The 15067-nt window shown below is 39.3% G+C and overlaps 2 protein-coding genes across 2 annotated transcripts in view; one reads left to right on the forward strand and one right to left on the reverse strand.

Annotated features, from left to right (window-relative positions):
• The window catches only part of LOC134813341 (uncharacterized), a 107345-nt gene that overhangs the window by 89949 nt on the left and 2329 nt on the right, over positions 1 to 15067 (forward strand). The window contains exons 13-24 of the mRNA XM_063821040.1: positions 1273 to 1467; positions 1678 to 1818; positions 2013 to 2129; positions 2300 to 2431; positions 2730 to 2811; positions 2998 to 3111; positions 3251 to 3357; positions 3494 to 3646; positions 3890 to 4140; positions 10755 to 10852; positions 11019 to 11158; positions 13005 to 13158. Coding sequence (XP_063677110.1) covers positions 1273 to 1467; positions 1678 to 1818; positions 2013 to 2129; positions 2300 to 2431; positions 2730 to 2811; positions 2998 to 3111; positions 3251 to 3357; positions 3494 to 3646; positions 3890 to 4140; positions 10755 to 10852; positions 11019 to 11158; positions 13005 to 13158 — 1684 coding nt within the window. The remainder of the gene's footprint in view (positions 1 to 1272; positions 1468 to 1677; positions 1819 to 2012; positions 2130 to 2299; positions 2432 to 2729; positions 2812 to 2997; positions 3112 to 3250; positions 3358 to 3493; positions 3647 to 3889; positions 4141 to 10754; positions 10853 to 11018; positions 11159 to 13004; positions 13159 to 15067) is intronic.
• LOC134813342 (uncharacterized) lies at positions 4933 to 14813 on the reverse strand. The gene is made up of 10 exons (XM_063821041.1): positions 14782 to 14813; positions 8773 to 9095; positions 8393 to 8530; positions 8162 to 8258; positions 7780 to 7925; positions 7412 to 7475; positions 7056 to 7155; positions 6268 to 6416; positions 5606 to 5796; positions 4933 to 5411 (listed from the first exon to the last, which is right to left on the reverse strand). Exons 2-10 carry the CDS (start codon positions 9056 to 9058, stop codon positions 4996 to 4998), a joined length of 1587 nt encoding a protein of 528 aa, XP_063677111.1. The 5' UTR covers positions 9059 to 9095; positions 14782 to 14813; the 3' UTR covers positions 4933 to 4995.

Below are 15067 nucleotides of genomic sequence, written 5' to 3' on the forward strand. Positions count from 1 at the left end.
GTACCGCAACAAATAACCACCACTCACCCAGGTCCTAGGAGAGCAGGATATGTTAACAGACATGTCAGGAATAGTACCGCAACAAATAACCACCACTCACCCAGGTCCTAGGAGAGCAGGATATGTTAACAGACATGTCAGGAATAGTACCGCAACAAATAACCACCACTCACCCAGGTCCTAGGAGAGCAGGATATGTTAACAGACATGTCAGGAATAGTACCGCAACAAATAACCACCACTCACCCAGGTCCTAGGAGAGCAGGATATGTTAACAGACATGTCAGGAATAGTACCGCAACAAATAACCACCACTCACCCAGGTGCTAGGAGAGCAGGATATGTTAACAGACATGTCAGGAATAGTACCGCAACAAATAACCACCACTCACCCAGGTCCTAGGAGAGCAGGATATGTTAACAGACATGTCAGGAATAGTACCGCAACAAATAACCACCACTCACCCAGGTGCTAGGGGAGCAGGATATGTTAACAGACATGTCAGGAATAGTACCGCAACAAATAACCACCACTCACCCAGGTCCTAGGAGAGCAGGATATGTTAACAGACATGTCAGGAATAGTACCGCAACAAATAACCACCACTCACCCAGGTCCTAGGAGAGCAGGATATGTTAACAGACATGTCAGGAATAGTACCGCAACAAATAACCACCACTCACCCAGGTCCTAGGAGAGCAGGATATGTTAACAGACATGTCAGGAATAGTACCGCAACAAATAACCACCACTCACCCAGGTCCTAGGAGAGCAGGATATGTTAACAGACATGTCAGGAATAGTACCGCAACAAATAACCACCACTCACCCAGGTCCTAGGAGAGCAGGATATGTTAACAGACATGTCAGGAATAGTACCGCAACAAATAACCACCACTCACCCAGGTCCTAGGAGAGCAGGATATGTTAACAGACATGTCAGGAATAGTACCGCAACAAATAACCACCACTCACCCAGGTGCTAGGAGAGCAGGATATGTTAACAGACATGTCAGGAATAGTACCGCAACAAATAACCACCACTCACCCAGGTCCTAGGAGAGCAGGATATGTTAACAGACATGTCAGGAATAGTACCGCAACAAATAACCACCACTCACCCAGGTCCTAGGAGAGCAGGATATGTTAACAGACATGTCAGGAATAGTACCGCAACAAATAACCACCACTCACCCAGGTCCTAGGAGAGCAGGATATGTTAACAGACATGTCAGGAATAGTACCGCAACAAATAACCACCACTCACCCAGGTCCTAGGAGAGCAGGATATGTTAACAGACATGTCAGGAATAGTACCGCAACAAATGTTCCTACACCCCGGACTACAACAGTACCTGGAGGAAGGTATCATGTTTTGTAAGGAGTATAACCGGGAACTGGCATCTCTAATGAACCAGTATGGGATAGAGAATGAGGGGGATATTGCTTGTGGCTGTCTTAACACTGTTAGTAGATCAGTAGCTTGAGTAAGGCTTCCAACTTATATTGTGCAGTTTGAAAATTCAGATAATTAACTGGCTTGAAATTTAGATTTAATCTCATAATCAATGAAATTTACCTTGAAAATCGATCTGTGATTCCTGACCATCAATAAAATTGCCATTAAATATATGTCTCATCTTGGAAGATGACAACTGAGAACAGGTTTACCTCAGGTGAAGTTGAGTATAGAGAGGGACAAGAAGAAGAACTATGATATAACAGAGGAGTGTGTTAGGTTCTACCGTACCTTACAAGCCAAGTTTCAGAGCAGGTTCTTCGCTCAGTTCGATACTCAGAAAGGAGAGTGGATGGAGGTACTTGGTTTCAGTAAAATTGGGATTTTCGTTTTTACACAAAGTTAACTATACATTAGTAGTCAATATTTGTAACCGTAGTATCGTAGGGAAACTAACATTAGTTTAAAAAATCTTTACTAAAGAAGGTGGTCGATGGGAATTGGGATTGGGGATCTGTGATATTGAGACTTAACCGGAAATGCCCCATTCAGAAGCCGGAAGTAGCAAAGGAATGCTACAAGAAAGCAGCAGCATGGTATATAGCTGCTTACAAGTACATCACGGAGGGCTCCATCAAGCTGCTCTCATTTCCTTGGTGTGTCAGTGAGGTGGGTACTGACTACTGAGTACTACTTACAAAGTAGTTTGCGTGTTTAATGGACTTTTGGGCGCATTGACATGATTTTAGTCCCATATAAACTATTAAGCGATTTTTTGTTGTCTTTTTTTTCCCGAATATTCATTATTAAACTCACTTTTAATTCGAAACACTTTCCAGGTTCTGTGTGAGTTGGTGAAAGCTCGTAAGAAAAGTGGGGCAGACCTTCAAGATCAGTTTAAACAGCCGTCATGTACTAACCTCATGATCACGAACATGACTAAATGGTTCACTTCTCATCTTGCAGAATTGGTACTTATAAAGCAATGAAAGGCATTAGTTTGGTCAAATCAAACGGAACATATGCTATCAGACTTTCAACTGACTAAGGCAGTAATCAGTAACTACACAGTTATAAAATTACAATGCTACTTAAGTTTGTGGTCTTGAGGTTCAAAGAATGACCATCTCAAAAACATAAATACAGCTTCGATTTATCATAATAAAGAAGCAGGAATCATCAATTTGAAAATTAAAAGCATCTGCTCTGGAAATTCTATGATAGCCCATAACCTACTGATACAAATATTTCTATAATATAATTCAACAGAGAGAATCCCCGCCTGATGCCTATAAAGAAGCGATGGAAAGAATGGAAAGCTTCACGGAGCAATACAAGCTTCAGAAACTAGGTAAAAAACTAAATTAGTAAAGATTAATTTTCTACTCTCCTTAGTTCAATTTTCCAACGCTCTAGTTGTTACAAACACAGAAATTCTGTCGATACTGTGAAATTGTGGTCCAGGAAAATTCATATTTGAAAATGTACTACAAATGGTACTAGTAGGCGATCTCGGTCTTTAGATAAAACTTTTCAGATGGGGCTTGTTGTGGTTTACCTTTCAACCCTAACCTGCTGATGTACTACTGTAACACTGAGGATACAGCTCCTCTCAGCAAACTTCAGCAAGAAATGTTTGAAAAATATCCAGGTTGGTTTCTTGACGGTCAGATTTCTCAGTTTCTTTCCTGAAGAAATTCGTGTGAAATGTTCGTACCTACTTACTCAAGATGGTATCCTTCCCAAGCTACTGCCAGTAAATCAGATTAACCCTCTGTACTCCCTCCCAGGCTGGGATAAGAGTTACCTGCACGCGGTGGGGATGACGGAGATTTACCTCTCTCTGCGCTACACTCCTAATATATGCGTCTTCTTTGGAACTGACTCCATCAAACGGGTAGGTCTCACAACTAGTCACTAGAGGTTTTACAATTAAATTAAATGATTCAAATTATAAGTAAAGTTACGAGCGGGCATCGAGCTTTTACTAAATTTACCGAGCGCGAGATCTAATCATATGTAACCCACCACAGTTGTACACAATAAGACGGTACCTGGCACAGTACCCCCACCTTCAAGTACCCTCCGCTGTGATAGTTAAGTGGGTTCAGTCCAACTCTCTGGAGAATGAGCTCCACGTGCTGGCAGCTGATTTTGTCCTGCTCTTCATCATGGTACTCGTCATGGTAAGTAGATGTAGGCACGTGTTTCTTATTAAACTGGTTTATAACACGATTTGTTTGTTTCTTTTTCTGGTTAGAATCGGGTAACTGTAAGTGTAGGGACCAAGTTGTCATGGTATTCGTGTGTTCAGTTCGTGTACGAACTTGTCAATTCGGATGAGGAAAATTTTATGATTCAATAATTTTCGATGGGACTCAGACACTTTTATGTGAGCTGTGTTCTGAAATACTCCACATTACAACCAGGAGCGAACAATAGACCCTATCAAGATAGACTACCCAGTAAAACAGTCCGCTAGAGAGCGTTATATGGCGGAGCTGACTACACCAGTACCTCTTACTGAACACGAACACTCTGACTCTGCTAAACTTTACTTCGGCTTCCTTAAGAGCATCATTTATTGTAAAGCTAGCGAGGATTTGTTACCGTTCCCGTGGATACCACCAGCTTTGAAGGAGCTCAATATGACTATCTGCAGCATCCTCAGTTCACACAGGTAATTCTTATTTTTGGAAGATGGTAAATTTGCTTTTAAATGAAGGTGTGGTGTACAACAAAAATGCGTTGCTTTGCTATGTTAAGTATCAAAACGAGGTGAGATTTTTAATAATATTCTATTGTTGTTTAACAGGGTAGTGGTTGTACAATGTACCTACAAGCAAAAATTAATAAAAGTTCATACTATAATGCAGAAGTTTTAGCCTAATTAAAATGGTCAATATCACCCAGATATATCCCTATTCTCGTTCAATTTGAATTAAAAAAAAACTTAAATAAAAATTTAAACAATCTTTAGATAAAAATCCTTAATTTGAAAATTTAAAAAGCCTATAAAATATAATTTAAAAGTTTGTTTGTATAAATATTATTCGTCCACCCGGTTTGTTACATGTAATGCAGCGGTAAAGACAAATTCGACAACAGTAATACATTCTGCGTTCAATATGAATTAACAATATATTATATATACTTTCGTTCAATAGTAAAACCTCATAACGATGAATCAATCATAAATCATAGAATCCTGATTTCGAATGACATCATTTGTGCCTTTGGTAACGAAGACCTGAAGAATAAACTTGATTCTGATTTCTTGTACTCGGAGATTTACACGGTCCTGAGTGCTACACGTGAAACAGTAATAAGAAGAGATAGGAAGAGAGGCTGGACACACTGAGTGCTACACGTGAAACAGTAATAAGAAGAGATAGGAAGAGAGGCGGGACACACTGAGTGCTACACGTGAAACAGTGATAAGAAGAGATAGGAAGAGAGGCTGGACAGTGCTACACGTGAAACAGTAATAAGAAGAGATAGGAAGAGAGGCTGGCCACACTGATCACAGCTTCTTTTAAACACGTGATTCTATCACGTGTTCAGCATTACCAGCAACATTGTACAAATCCTCATGGCCCTCGATATCCTCGTAAGCGGGAGGTAACTTTTCTAATAAATCGTCCCCGTAGGACGGGGGACCTTGCTCCTCTGTAGTGGGGAGGCTAATGTAATTACTGTCTGATACTATCCTATGTGAACCTTCCAAACATTCACTGTACGTTGGTATGCTTGGAGTCCTGAGCCATGTTGGGTCGGTAGGTCGAGGAACTTGTGAGACTGATGGTAGTGGAGGATTACTTGCGGAGTCCGTTACTACGTCAGTTCCGCAGTGGCCATTTCTTCTTAATGCCCATATAAAGACGATTATAGCCAGGAAGAGTATGACAAATATGATGATTGCTATCAGCATTTCCCCAAACTTTTTACTCTCTGGAAATATTTGTTTCTCAGCTACAGTCGAAATTTATATTTTGTGGCTTTTTTCTAGCTACCAGAAAATCCTAATAATTTCATCATCCGAGAATTTTGAAACAACTTAAAAAAGTAAGATTATTAAACAATTTACTGTTAGGTCAGTAACGCAATTTTCGCTTAAGATTTGAATAATATTTCTAAGAAAATACCTAATGCACAATCATAAGGGGTCCCGACAATCTTCAAACCCTTACTCCATTTTTCGTAATTCCATGCTTCGTTAGCATTGGAACGGAAAGACTTTGTGAACCGATCTTCAGTGAACCAGCCACATGTCACCATGGTGTGTTGTCCTATGTTTAGGTCATACGAGTGTTGGTTACACTGTATAAACCGCACCCTGGCAAGTAAATGTAATTAATCAATTCTAATTGTTCTGAGGTTATTCTGAATTCCCTTACCAAAAAAAAGAAGTTGCTCTATTACTCCTAGTCGACTTTAATAAAGCTTTTGACGTTTTGTCTCACGATGTACTGATTGACAAACTCCAGCACTATGGAATCCGTGGGCAAGCTTTGCAATGGTTTAAATCCTACCTGAGCACACGTCAGCAATATGCATATTTAAATGGTATTAAATCAGCTCTTAAACCTATTACATACGGAGTTCTACAGGGCAGTATTATGGGACCTTTAAAAAAAAGTTATATTTATTTATGTAGTGTAAGGAAAGCTGCAATTTATTTAATCTATATTATGACGTAACGGATAGTAAAATCGATGATTATTATTAATCTTCACACGCACATTTTTTCGGTAACCAACAATCAAAATGAGATAACGTAACTGTACTGACCAGTGACCAAACTTACATTGGATAACGAATCCTTTTATCATTGTCACTGAAATGCCACCGTATATCATCGGTGTCCTTTCCCGTGCCTGGTATTATACAGGAACAGTTGACGATACCATAGCCGTCCTTGTGAGCGTACTTTCCCGAGCTAACCTCCGTTTTTATCTGAAGATTAAATTAAATTGTCCTAATTATATAAATACATAAATACGTCTCAGGACTGTCCGTTAATAACTCACCCAACACTGTCCAGAAGAACAGTAGTGAGCACTCTCTCTCTCTCTCTCTCTCTCTCTCTCTCTCTCTCTCTCTCTCTCTCTCTCTCCCTCCCTCCCTCCCTCCCTCCCTCCCTCCCTCCCTCCCTCCCTCCCTCCCTCCCTCCCTCCCTCCCTCCCTCCCTCCCTCCCTCCCTCCCTCCCTCCCTCCCTCCCTCCCTCCCTCCCTCCCTCCCTCCCTCCCTCCCTCCCTCCCTCCCTCCCTCCCTCCCTCCCTCCCTACCTCCCTCCCTCCCTCCCTCCCTCCCTCCCTCCCTCCCTCCCTCCCTCCCTCCCTCCCTCCCTCCCTCCCTCCCTCCCTCGCTCCCTCCCTCCCTCCCTCCCTCCTCCCTCCCTCCCTCCCTCCCTCCCTCCCTCCCTCGCTCGCTCGCTCGCTCGCTCGCTCGCTCTCTCTCTCTCTCTCTCTCTCTCTCTCTCTCTCTCTCTCTCTCTCTCTCTCTCTCTCTCTCTCTCTCTCTCTCTCTCTCTCTCTCTCTCTCTCTCTCTCTCTCTCTCTCTCTCTCTCTCTCTCTCTCCGTTAATAACTCACCCAACACTGGCCAGAGGAACAGTAGTGAGTACCAGGGCGACACATTTCCGGCTGATTAGCTGTGTTTGTAACCCAGGGATCCTTTGTAAAGATCTTCCATCTTAAAGTAAAGATAATGATTATAATATAGTGAACCCTTGGCGAGAGTTAAAAGGTACGTTAAAAATGTCACCAGCAGAATGCATGAGAACAAACGGATTGAAATGACAAATTTAATTTAATTAAAAATAACTTTCAACAGAATGTATTACATCCTGGGCCACAAATTTACCCTTTCTAGGACCACATGTACATCTAGTATGTGAGTTAGTGCGGCGCCATCTAAGACTCTATTTGGTTTAAAGTTTAAACTGTACCTTTGAACTGGTTGGGTTGTGTAGAGTGCTGTTTGTGTTTCAGCAGATCTTTCAGCTCTGTTACCTGGTAATGGTGTTTGAGTCGTAAGATGAGAGTGATATTTGATGGTCACAACAGGCTGTGGTGATAACTTAAGGGTCTATCAAGGTTTGGGGATGTGAATTGTGCATCTTTTATTATTCAATCTCCACCATTGAAGGATGGCGAAACTGGCAAGAACGACGAGAATTGTTTTTTTTTCACATGGGAAGATGGCGATTATCGTTAGCTGCACTGCACTTTTTATGATAAAGCAAATCACAAAATCAGTATCTTTAACCGTCTTAGAAACGAAACCAGAGATAATTTAAATAAAATTATCACAAACCTTGTTCGCATGTGTCCGGATCTCCCACTCTATAAGAAACCATGGTAACTCCATCTGACAGACTATATGTACTGAACCAAGTACACCCAGTCTTAAAGTTTTTGCGAGGGATATATCTTGAGTTGCATTTTACGTTCAAGATTGTCCTTGAGAGAGGATTTAATATTGTTATTTTTCAATAACCTGTATTAAATTGTTATCCGGAGCTTTTTTCTAGTTTACTGATTAAAGTGGAATTTCGATGAGGTAAAAATGGCACAAAATAAAGCTTGTGGCCTGCGGGTGCTCCATTGAAAGTAGCTACCGTCCAAACCAATTGGTAGGCAATATAAATACATCGTTCAGACAGTTTATATTTCAGTAAAATAAATGTCTTACTCACTTATTATATATCTTATTATATATATTATGGGTATTTGTAGCAATTAATTCTCTATTGGGCCGATACCATCCTTCTCTGTCACCTCTTCCTGTGCACTCTGAGAGGATTTTGTTGAAACCAATCTGCGGTTATGAATTACACGGCACACAGAAAATAGTCAATAAATTAAGTTTTAAGTCAAATTAAATTAGATTAAAAATGCAAGTTTCCAGCTATTATAAAATGACTCACCACACTTGATAGGGATATTGTAGTAACCCATCGCTGTCTTAGTGGACGGAGTTATTGCAGTACACTTCTTTCCTGGGCATTCCAGTTCATCGTTTCTGCATCGATGTACAATTTTTGGAGTATCTGTTGTTGGCACACCTGTCCAGACAATGAATAAGAATTAGGAAAACTTGCAACTTTGTGTAGCGTGTATCATGATTAATGATGATCTTAAAATGTATGTTACGTCATAACAACTGCAACCACTCGAATAATTTAAAACCTTATTTATATCTGAAAATATTAAAAGCTGATGCTTTACTGTTAGATGAATGTTGAGCTTTAAAAAATTCGTTGTTAAAATTAAATGTCATCACATCAGATTCTCAACTATTCTGCACCTGAAGTAATTGTGGAAGGCCAACTTGACCCAGTAGTCCCGGTGTAAGCTGTAGTAGAAAGAGAGGCTTCTTCTGTTAGTTTAGATTCCAATGGGGCGCTGTAGGGGATGGTTGCGTTGGATGTTCTGTTAAACATCCTGTTTAGAGAGGTTGATCTTGTAGATGAAGCTGGTGTTTGTTTAGTTGCAATGTCATTCTGTGGAGAGGAGGAAGGACTGGGAATAGAGGGGCCGGAGAGACTTGATTCACATAGCAGTATCAGAGCTACAACACCGAGATGGTTCATTCTTCAACTAGGGTAATCTCTTCTGTAAGTCATTACTGCTGGATAGAGAACATCATTCAACAATCAACATCATGTACTCAAATATATTTTGGCACATTATCACAATCCCAAAACCACGTTTCTTATCATTGATAAGACTCATGTGTCAGATTACAGCGACAGCCTTCATATTCAACTGATAAGCTATATTAATGCAACTATAGCATTGTGAATAATTAATTAAATTAGTTAAAAGCCCTTTTGAAATGTTCATCTGTAGTGCAAACTAACAATTCGCTGTAGTACTCTGTTCATTTTAAGCAGGAAACAGTTCGATCGTTAGATATAGTAGACGAGTTAGTGGGTGGACAATTTAAAGATTGCAAGAGCGAATACAAACACATGCTTACTTCAAATACGAATTTGAAACATAAAAGTATAAAACTCGATTGTTAAGAATTTTCTAACGTAAACAAAGGCTGGTGTGGATGTCATAGCTTAAAGATCGTTCTGAAAATCATGGTGACATCATAAAGAGATAATATAAAGGAGTCACGCACTCATTATATCACAATTAACGACAAATTAGATTTAGTACTTCAAACAAATCCAACAAGACAAGGTTTGTAAAGTTGCGTAATATATAATATATAATGTGTGTGTGGGGCATTGACAAAAAGAATATACGGGGAGACGAGGATTAATTTAAACATACTGAAATTTAAAACCCCAATTAACAGGGGTGGCTTTGAAGGCTGGTCAAGTGTGAAGCCCTATAAATTACAAATTACAAATTACAAGTCGAACAAACAAAAGGGCGAATTTGTTCAGGTTTTAGATTTCTTTGATAATTATTGGTATTAGTTAATCTGACAAAAGACCGCTAGCAAAGCGGCGATCAAGTATAAATAAAGTTTTAGTTACTAAATCGTAGCATCGCAAACTTAACGTTGAACCATACAATAACGAAATGCTAGGCTGAAGTTTAATATATTTAGTGATGTATACAGCCGACTAAAATATGTTAACACTTTAACGCAAGCATCCACTGAACAAGTCGTGTTATAAACATCTCCACACTCCATCACAACACCTACTGTAAATCAAGCGGGTGTAAAACAAAATAACAAAAGAACCAGCCTCATTTGCAACAAGAGGTTAAATTACAGAGTCGCCCAACACAACCTAGATGCTAGACCTTGTATAGTCGCGTAATAAAACACCAATAACTAATAAGAAAATCGGTCGAAGAAATATATATATAATATATATATGCTGACATTCACAAATTATTCCATATAAGGCCAGCCTCTTTCGACAGAAGGACCAGGGTATGCCAAAACTAATTATATATAGCATAATATATGCGTTCTGTTGTTAGTGTGCCCAAGATGACGGATTAGGGTGGCGAGACTTTTTATTTAGATTTATTCTTACATGACGTGTATGCTGCAAGGGGGTTACATTTATATGAAAATTGATGGTATCAAGATATCATCCGATATCATGATATTATATTGTATATATATATCAGCAAACAGTTTCAATGTAATAGGGTAAAGCAAATAATAGTGGTAAAGCAAATAATTAAATTATTTAAGCGAGCGCAGCACCTACTTTAAAATATTCTACAATGACAGAAAGCCTATAAAACACTGACCAACAAATAGCAAATATATAACTAACATGAATAACTAACATATACCGCTATTTTCAGGACAAAGTTCGTGAGTTACGCTATGCGAGAGTACCACGAGACTTGCTACTTTCTCTTCAATAAAGACCTGGATGGGACGGAAACTTCCAGACGCAAAGGTAATTTAGAACTTTTAATTACTGACGATTCTCAGTGTTCATTATCTTATGTATGGTTCAAGTTTCTCTTACATGTATTAGTTTATCAATTTCCTGTCTCATAATCTAATGTGCCCGTCGAAAATTAGCATGAATTTTATGAAGTAGAGTTATCATACATCCACAGGTAAAAGGAACAAGATAGCAAAGTACAAGCCTAACAACGTGTACCCTGTGTGTTATGAGACAGATTTGTGCGCGCGGCACCTCCAGAAACACTCCAACTTGGAGGTCAACATGCGCAACACTAACATGCAGCGAGACGAGGTAGGTTAACATGCGCAACACTAACATGCAGCGAGACGAGGTAGGTTAACATGCGCAACACTTACATGCAGCGAGACGACTTAGGTTAACATGCGCAACACTTACATGCAGCGAGACGAGGTAGGTTAACATGCGCAACACTAACATGCAGCGAGACGAGGTAGGGTTAACATGCGCAACACTAAAATGTAATACAACGAAGAATGAGTCGACATAATATATCATACCATCCTGGTGAAAGGTTTGATATAGGCTATCCATTATCGGTATGAAATCTTTTATCTAGATAAACAGATAAAGATTTAGGTTTTATCTAGATAAAACCGATAAAACCGATAATTTTTCTGCTGAAGGCCAAAGCCAAAATGTATTCCAAATTTCGCAAAAACTAATTGTCGACTTTTATTACTGTTTACCAGTAATCTTGCTAAAGTAGGTCACTTCCTTTCTTTTTAAAATATTAGAGCATCAGTTTGCTTCTCCGGGGAGCAAAGGGCACCGTTTTCTTCAAAACAGTAGACCACTGGTTTCCTTCTCCTGAGAACAGTAACGCACAAGTTCTCTTCAAAACAGTAGACCACTGGTTTCTTTCTCCTGAAAACAGTAACGCACTAGTTCTCTTCAAAACAGTAGACCACTGGTTTCTTTCTCCTGAAAACAGTAACGCACTAGTTCTCTTCAAAACAGTAGACCACTGGTTTCTTTCTCCTGAAAACAGTAACGCACTAGTTCTCTTCAAAACAGTAGACCACTGGTTTCTTTCTCCTGAAAAAAGTAACGCACTAGTTCTCTTCAAAACAGTAGACCACTGGTTTCCTTCTCCTGAGAACAGTAACGCACTAGTTCTCTTCAAAACAGTAGACCAGTGGTTTCTTTCTCCTGAAAACAGTAACGCACTAGTTCTCTTCAAAACAGTAGACCACTGGTTTCTTTCTCCTGAAAACAGTAACGCACTAGTTCTCTTCAAAACAGTAGACCACTGGTTTCTTTCTCCTGAAAACAGCAACGCACTAGTTCTCTTCAAAACAGTAGACCACTGGTTTCCTTCTCCTGAGAACAGTAGTGTACTAGTTCTCTTCAAAACAGTAGACCAAGAGTTTCCTTCTCCTGAGAACAGTAGTGCACCAAATACCAATTCTCCTCGAAACAGTAAAGCATTTAAAGTGATTCAGTGAACCGTTTTCTTATCCTGTTGATAACTTTGAGCAACAGATTCTTTCTCCTGAAGACAATGTTTCACGCCCAGAACACTTACGGAATTCAATTGAGTGCCCTGTCGGTATTTTTGACTCTTGTTAACAGTAACATGCTCGTTCCCGGCTCCAGAATGGTTGTAAGGTAAAACGCCAGCACCCTCAAGAGAACAATGTCAATAACCTTCTCTGGATTTCTACATTTCATACAGTTCCAGTTCCATAGGTATACAAATGTAAATAAACCTCTTAAGCTCACATCTAAGTAAACTACCTCTTCTATCATACTAGAAGACGTTTGGGACTGTTTCTTGGATTACTTGGGAAGGCAAAAACACTAATATTTCTTTACAATTTTACGGTATTGTGGCAGTATTTTCGGTAATATCTAGTGAATTTTTATACCGATAAAAATATGTTTTATCTAGATAAACAGATAACTTTTTTTAACGAATTATCGGAGATAATTATCGGTTACGATTATCGGAGTGGATAGCCTAGTTTGATACCATGTATATTTTGGCTCATGTTCCTTTTTGTCAACATTTTGGGTGTGAAATATTTTCAATAAACTGTGCATTATTTTTATCAAATCGAGATAGTGAGGAAGTATTGATAGTCTCCCGTTGTGACATAAAGTTGTAATGTTTCAGATAGTGGTTATTGAAGTGTGGGGTAACACGCCGGAGATTCTGCAAGACGTTATAGATAGCATGATATTTCCGCTGGAAGTTAAGAAAGTAGCGTCTGATGAGATCAGGCCACACCCCTTCTTTCAGAGATCTACTGATAGATTTAATAAATTAGGTACGCTGTATATAATGATCTATTAATTTTCTTGTTTCCATGTTTGTTAGTCAGATAATCAGTATCAAATAACGGAGTAGTTCGCTGTTTATTAGTCTCATGATTGAAATACTGATATTGTTTGTTTGTTTGTTTGTTTGGGGACCAGCTTTTGGTACACTGGTTAATGTTTACTATAATATTGAAATATTACATTAGAATTAGATAAATAAATAGAAAGATAGAACATACCACTATATCCAAAAATTGAAACACTGTACCGTAGCACAGAACACAAAAAGTTAAACTACTGGCAAAGTGTCCTCAGAAAAATAAAAACCCTAAATATACCTAGCCTTGGTGAGACCTGCTTCGCGATTGCTATTCAGCGATGTGTGCTCCACAAGTCATCACATACCTGAGTTACAATCACGGTTGCAGTTTTTTAACTCACAATTAAAAGTTCCTCGTTATTAGCCGTAATCAACAAATACACGCAACAGCCATAAATAAGAGCCATACACACATTTAAATCAAAGTAATTATGTAGATATCAAAAACACCGAATGTTACACCTTAACCTTATCTACACTGAAAATCTTGCCGTCTCTAATATAATGATACTTTGTTGGCTCATCAGTGATCATTTCCTTTACTTTGACAACAAGTTTCTGATGAGCTGCTCTCTCCTCCTTGCTTCTGTCAGGTGTGATGTACCATGTGTGGTACGCTGTACATTTAGATTTCTTCAGATTTCTTGCTCGAGCAAGAACCATTTTTACTGATTCTGCGCAAGCCAATGTCACTTTTATTGGTCTCGGTTTACCACTGCCTGAAGTTGTTTTAGTCCCGATAGAATTTGCTGCCACAACTTTAGGATCACACCCTGAGGATTCCCAAATCAATTCGATCACTTCTTCTGCCACTAAGTGTGGATCAGGGGAATAATTCTCCGGTACACCGTAGATAATGAAATTCTTACTACGGATGTCGTCTTCAACTACGGTTTTCACAGCTGTTTTTATACTGTTGATCGACGGAGTACTTGAAGTTGTCTCGCAGTTCTTCTTCACGATATCGCTCCACGCTGTCTTCATCTCGGTATGAACAGTTGTTTTAAAAGAGTCGAGTTGCTCCTGTTGCTGTTTAATCTGGTCTTTCTGATAGTTCAGCTGATCTGATTTAAGTTTGTCTATCGTACTGGCTGCACATTTACAAAGTTCAAGATTACTAGTCATTAGCTTAGAAAGATTTTCAACTGCAGTAGCCAAGGGATCTTTATTTACAGCCATTAATCTCGAATGATTCAGTTCTGTAACGCTTTGTGCTTTTGACATCTTCAAAATCTCATTCATCGCTGACGATAGCTCCTTTTCAAATCTGTTCAGATGTTCGACGGAAAAATCCATTTTACAAAAGCCAAGGCGTACAGCACGACGTGTCGGTGTAACAGCAAGTTGAGATAACACTACCGATAAGAGAGCAATTAAAATGTTGCAAAAGCTAGAATAAAAGATTGTAACTGAGAATAAAAGATTGTAACTGGATATTATTCTGGATATTATCCGGTTGGAAGAGACAAGGACAAGTGAAACAAGGAAGTTAGGAGTAAGGGCAAATTTTCGGCGTCAACGCCATCTTCAGGCTCAAATTATTTGTTATATAGTAGTGTTGAAAGTATTAATACTTTCAACACTACTATATAACAAATAATTTGAGCCTGAAGATGGCGTTGACGCCGAAAATTTGCCCTTACTCCTAACTTCCTTGTTTCACTTGTCCTTGTCTCTTCCAACCGGATAATATCCAGATATCAGTATTTCAGATAATCAGGACCACATGTTTCTTAACCGTTGAGACGCTTATCGTTGGATAAAACCCCTGGCAGCAGTAGCCTACATTTTTGCCAGGTTTCGCCCTTTTAATGTTA

Source organism: Bolinopsis microptera, chromosome 3 (genome assembly GCF_026151205.1).
Source record: "Bolinopsis microptera isolate Bmic1 chromosome 3, MBARI_Bmic_1.0, whole genome shotgun sequence".
NCBI classification, from domain to species: Eukaryota; Metazoa; Ctenophora; class Tentaculata; order Lobata; family Bolinopsidae; genus Bolinopsis; species Bolinopsis microptera.

Coding starts and splice junctions, on each gene's coding strand:
- LOC134813342 (XM_063821041.1), bottom strand. CDS start 9,058: ATGAACCATCTCGGTGTTGTAGCTCTGATACTGCTATGTGAATCAAGT. Junction 7,926..8,161: donor TATAATAAGATATATAATAA/GTGAGTAAGACA, acceptor TCCTCTCTCAAG/GACAATCTTGAACGTAAAAT. Junction 7,476..7,779: donor TCCGGACACATGCGAACAAG/GTTTGTGATAAT, acceptor CACCATTACCAG/GTAACAGAGCTGAAAGATCT.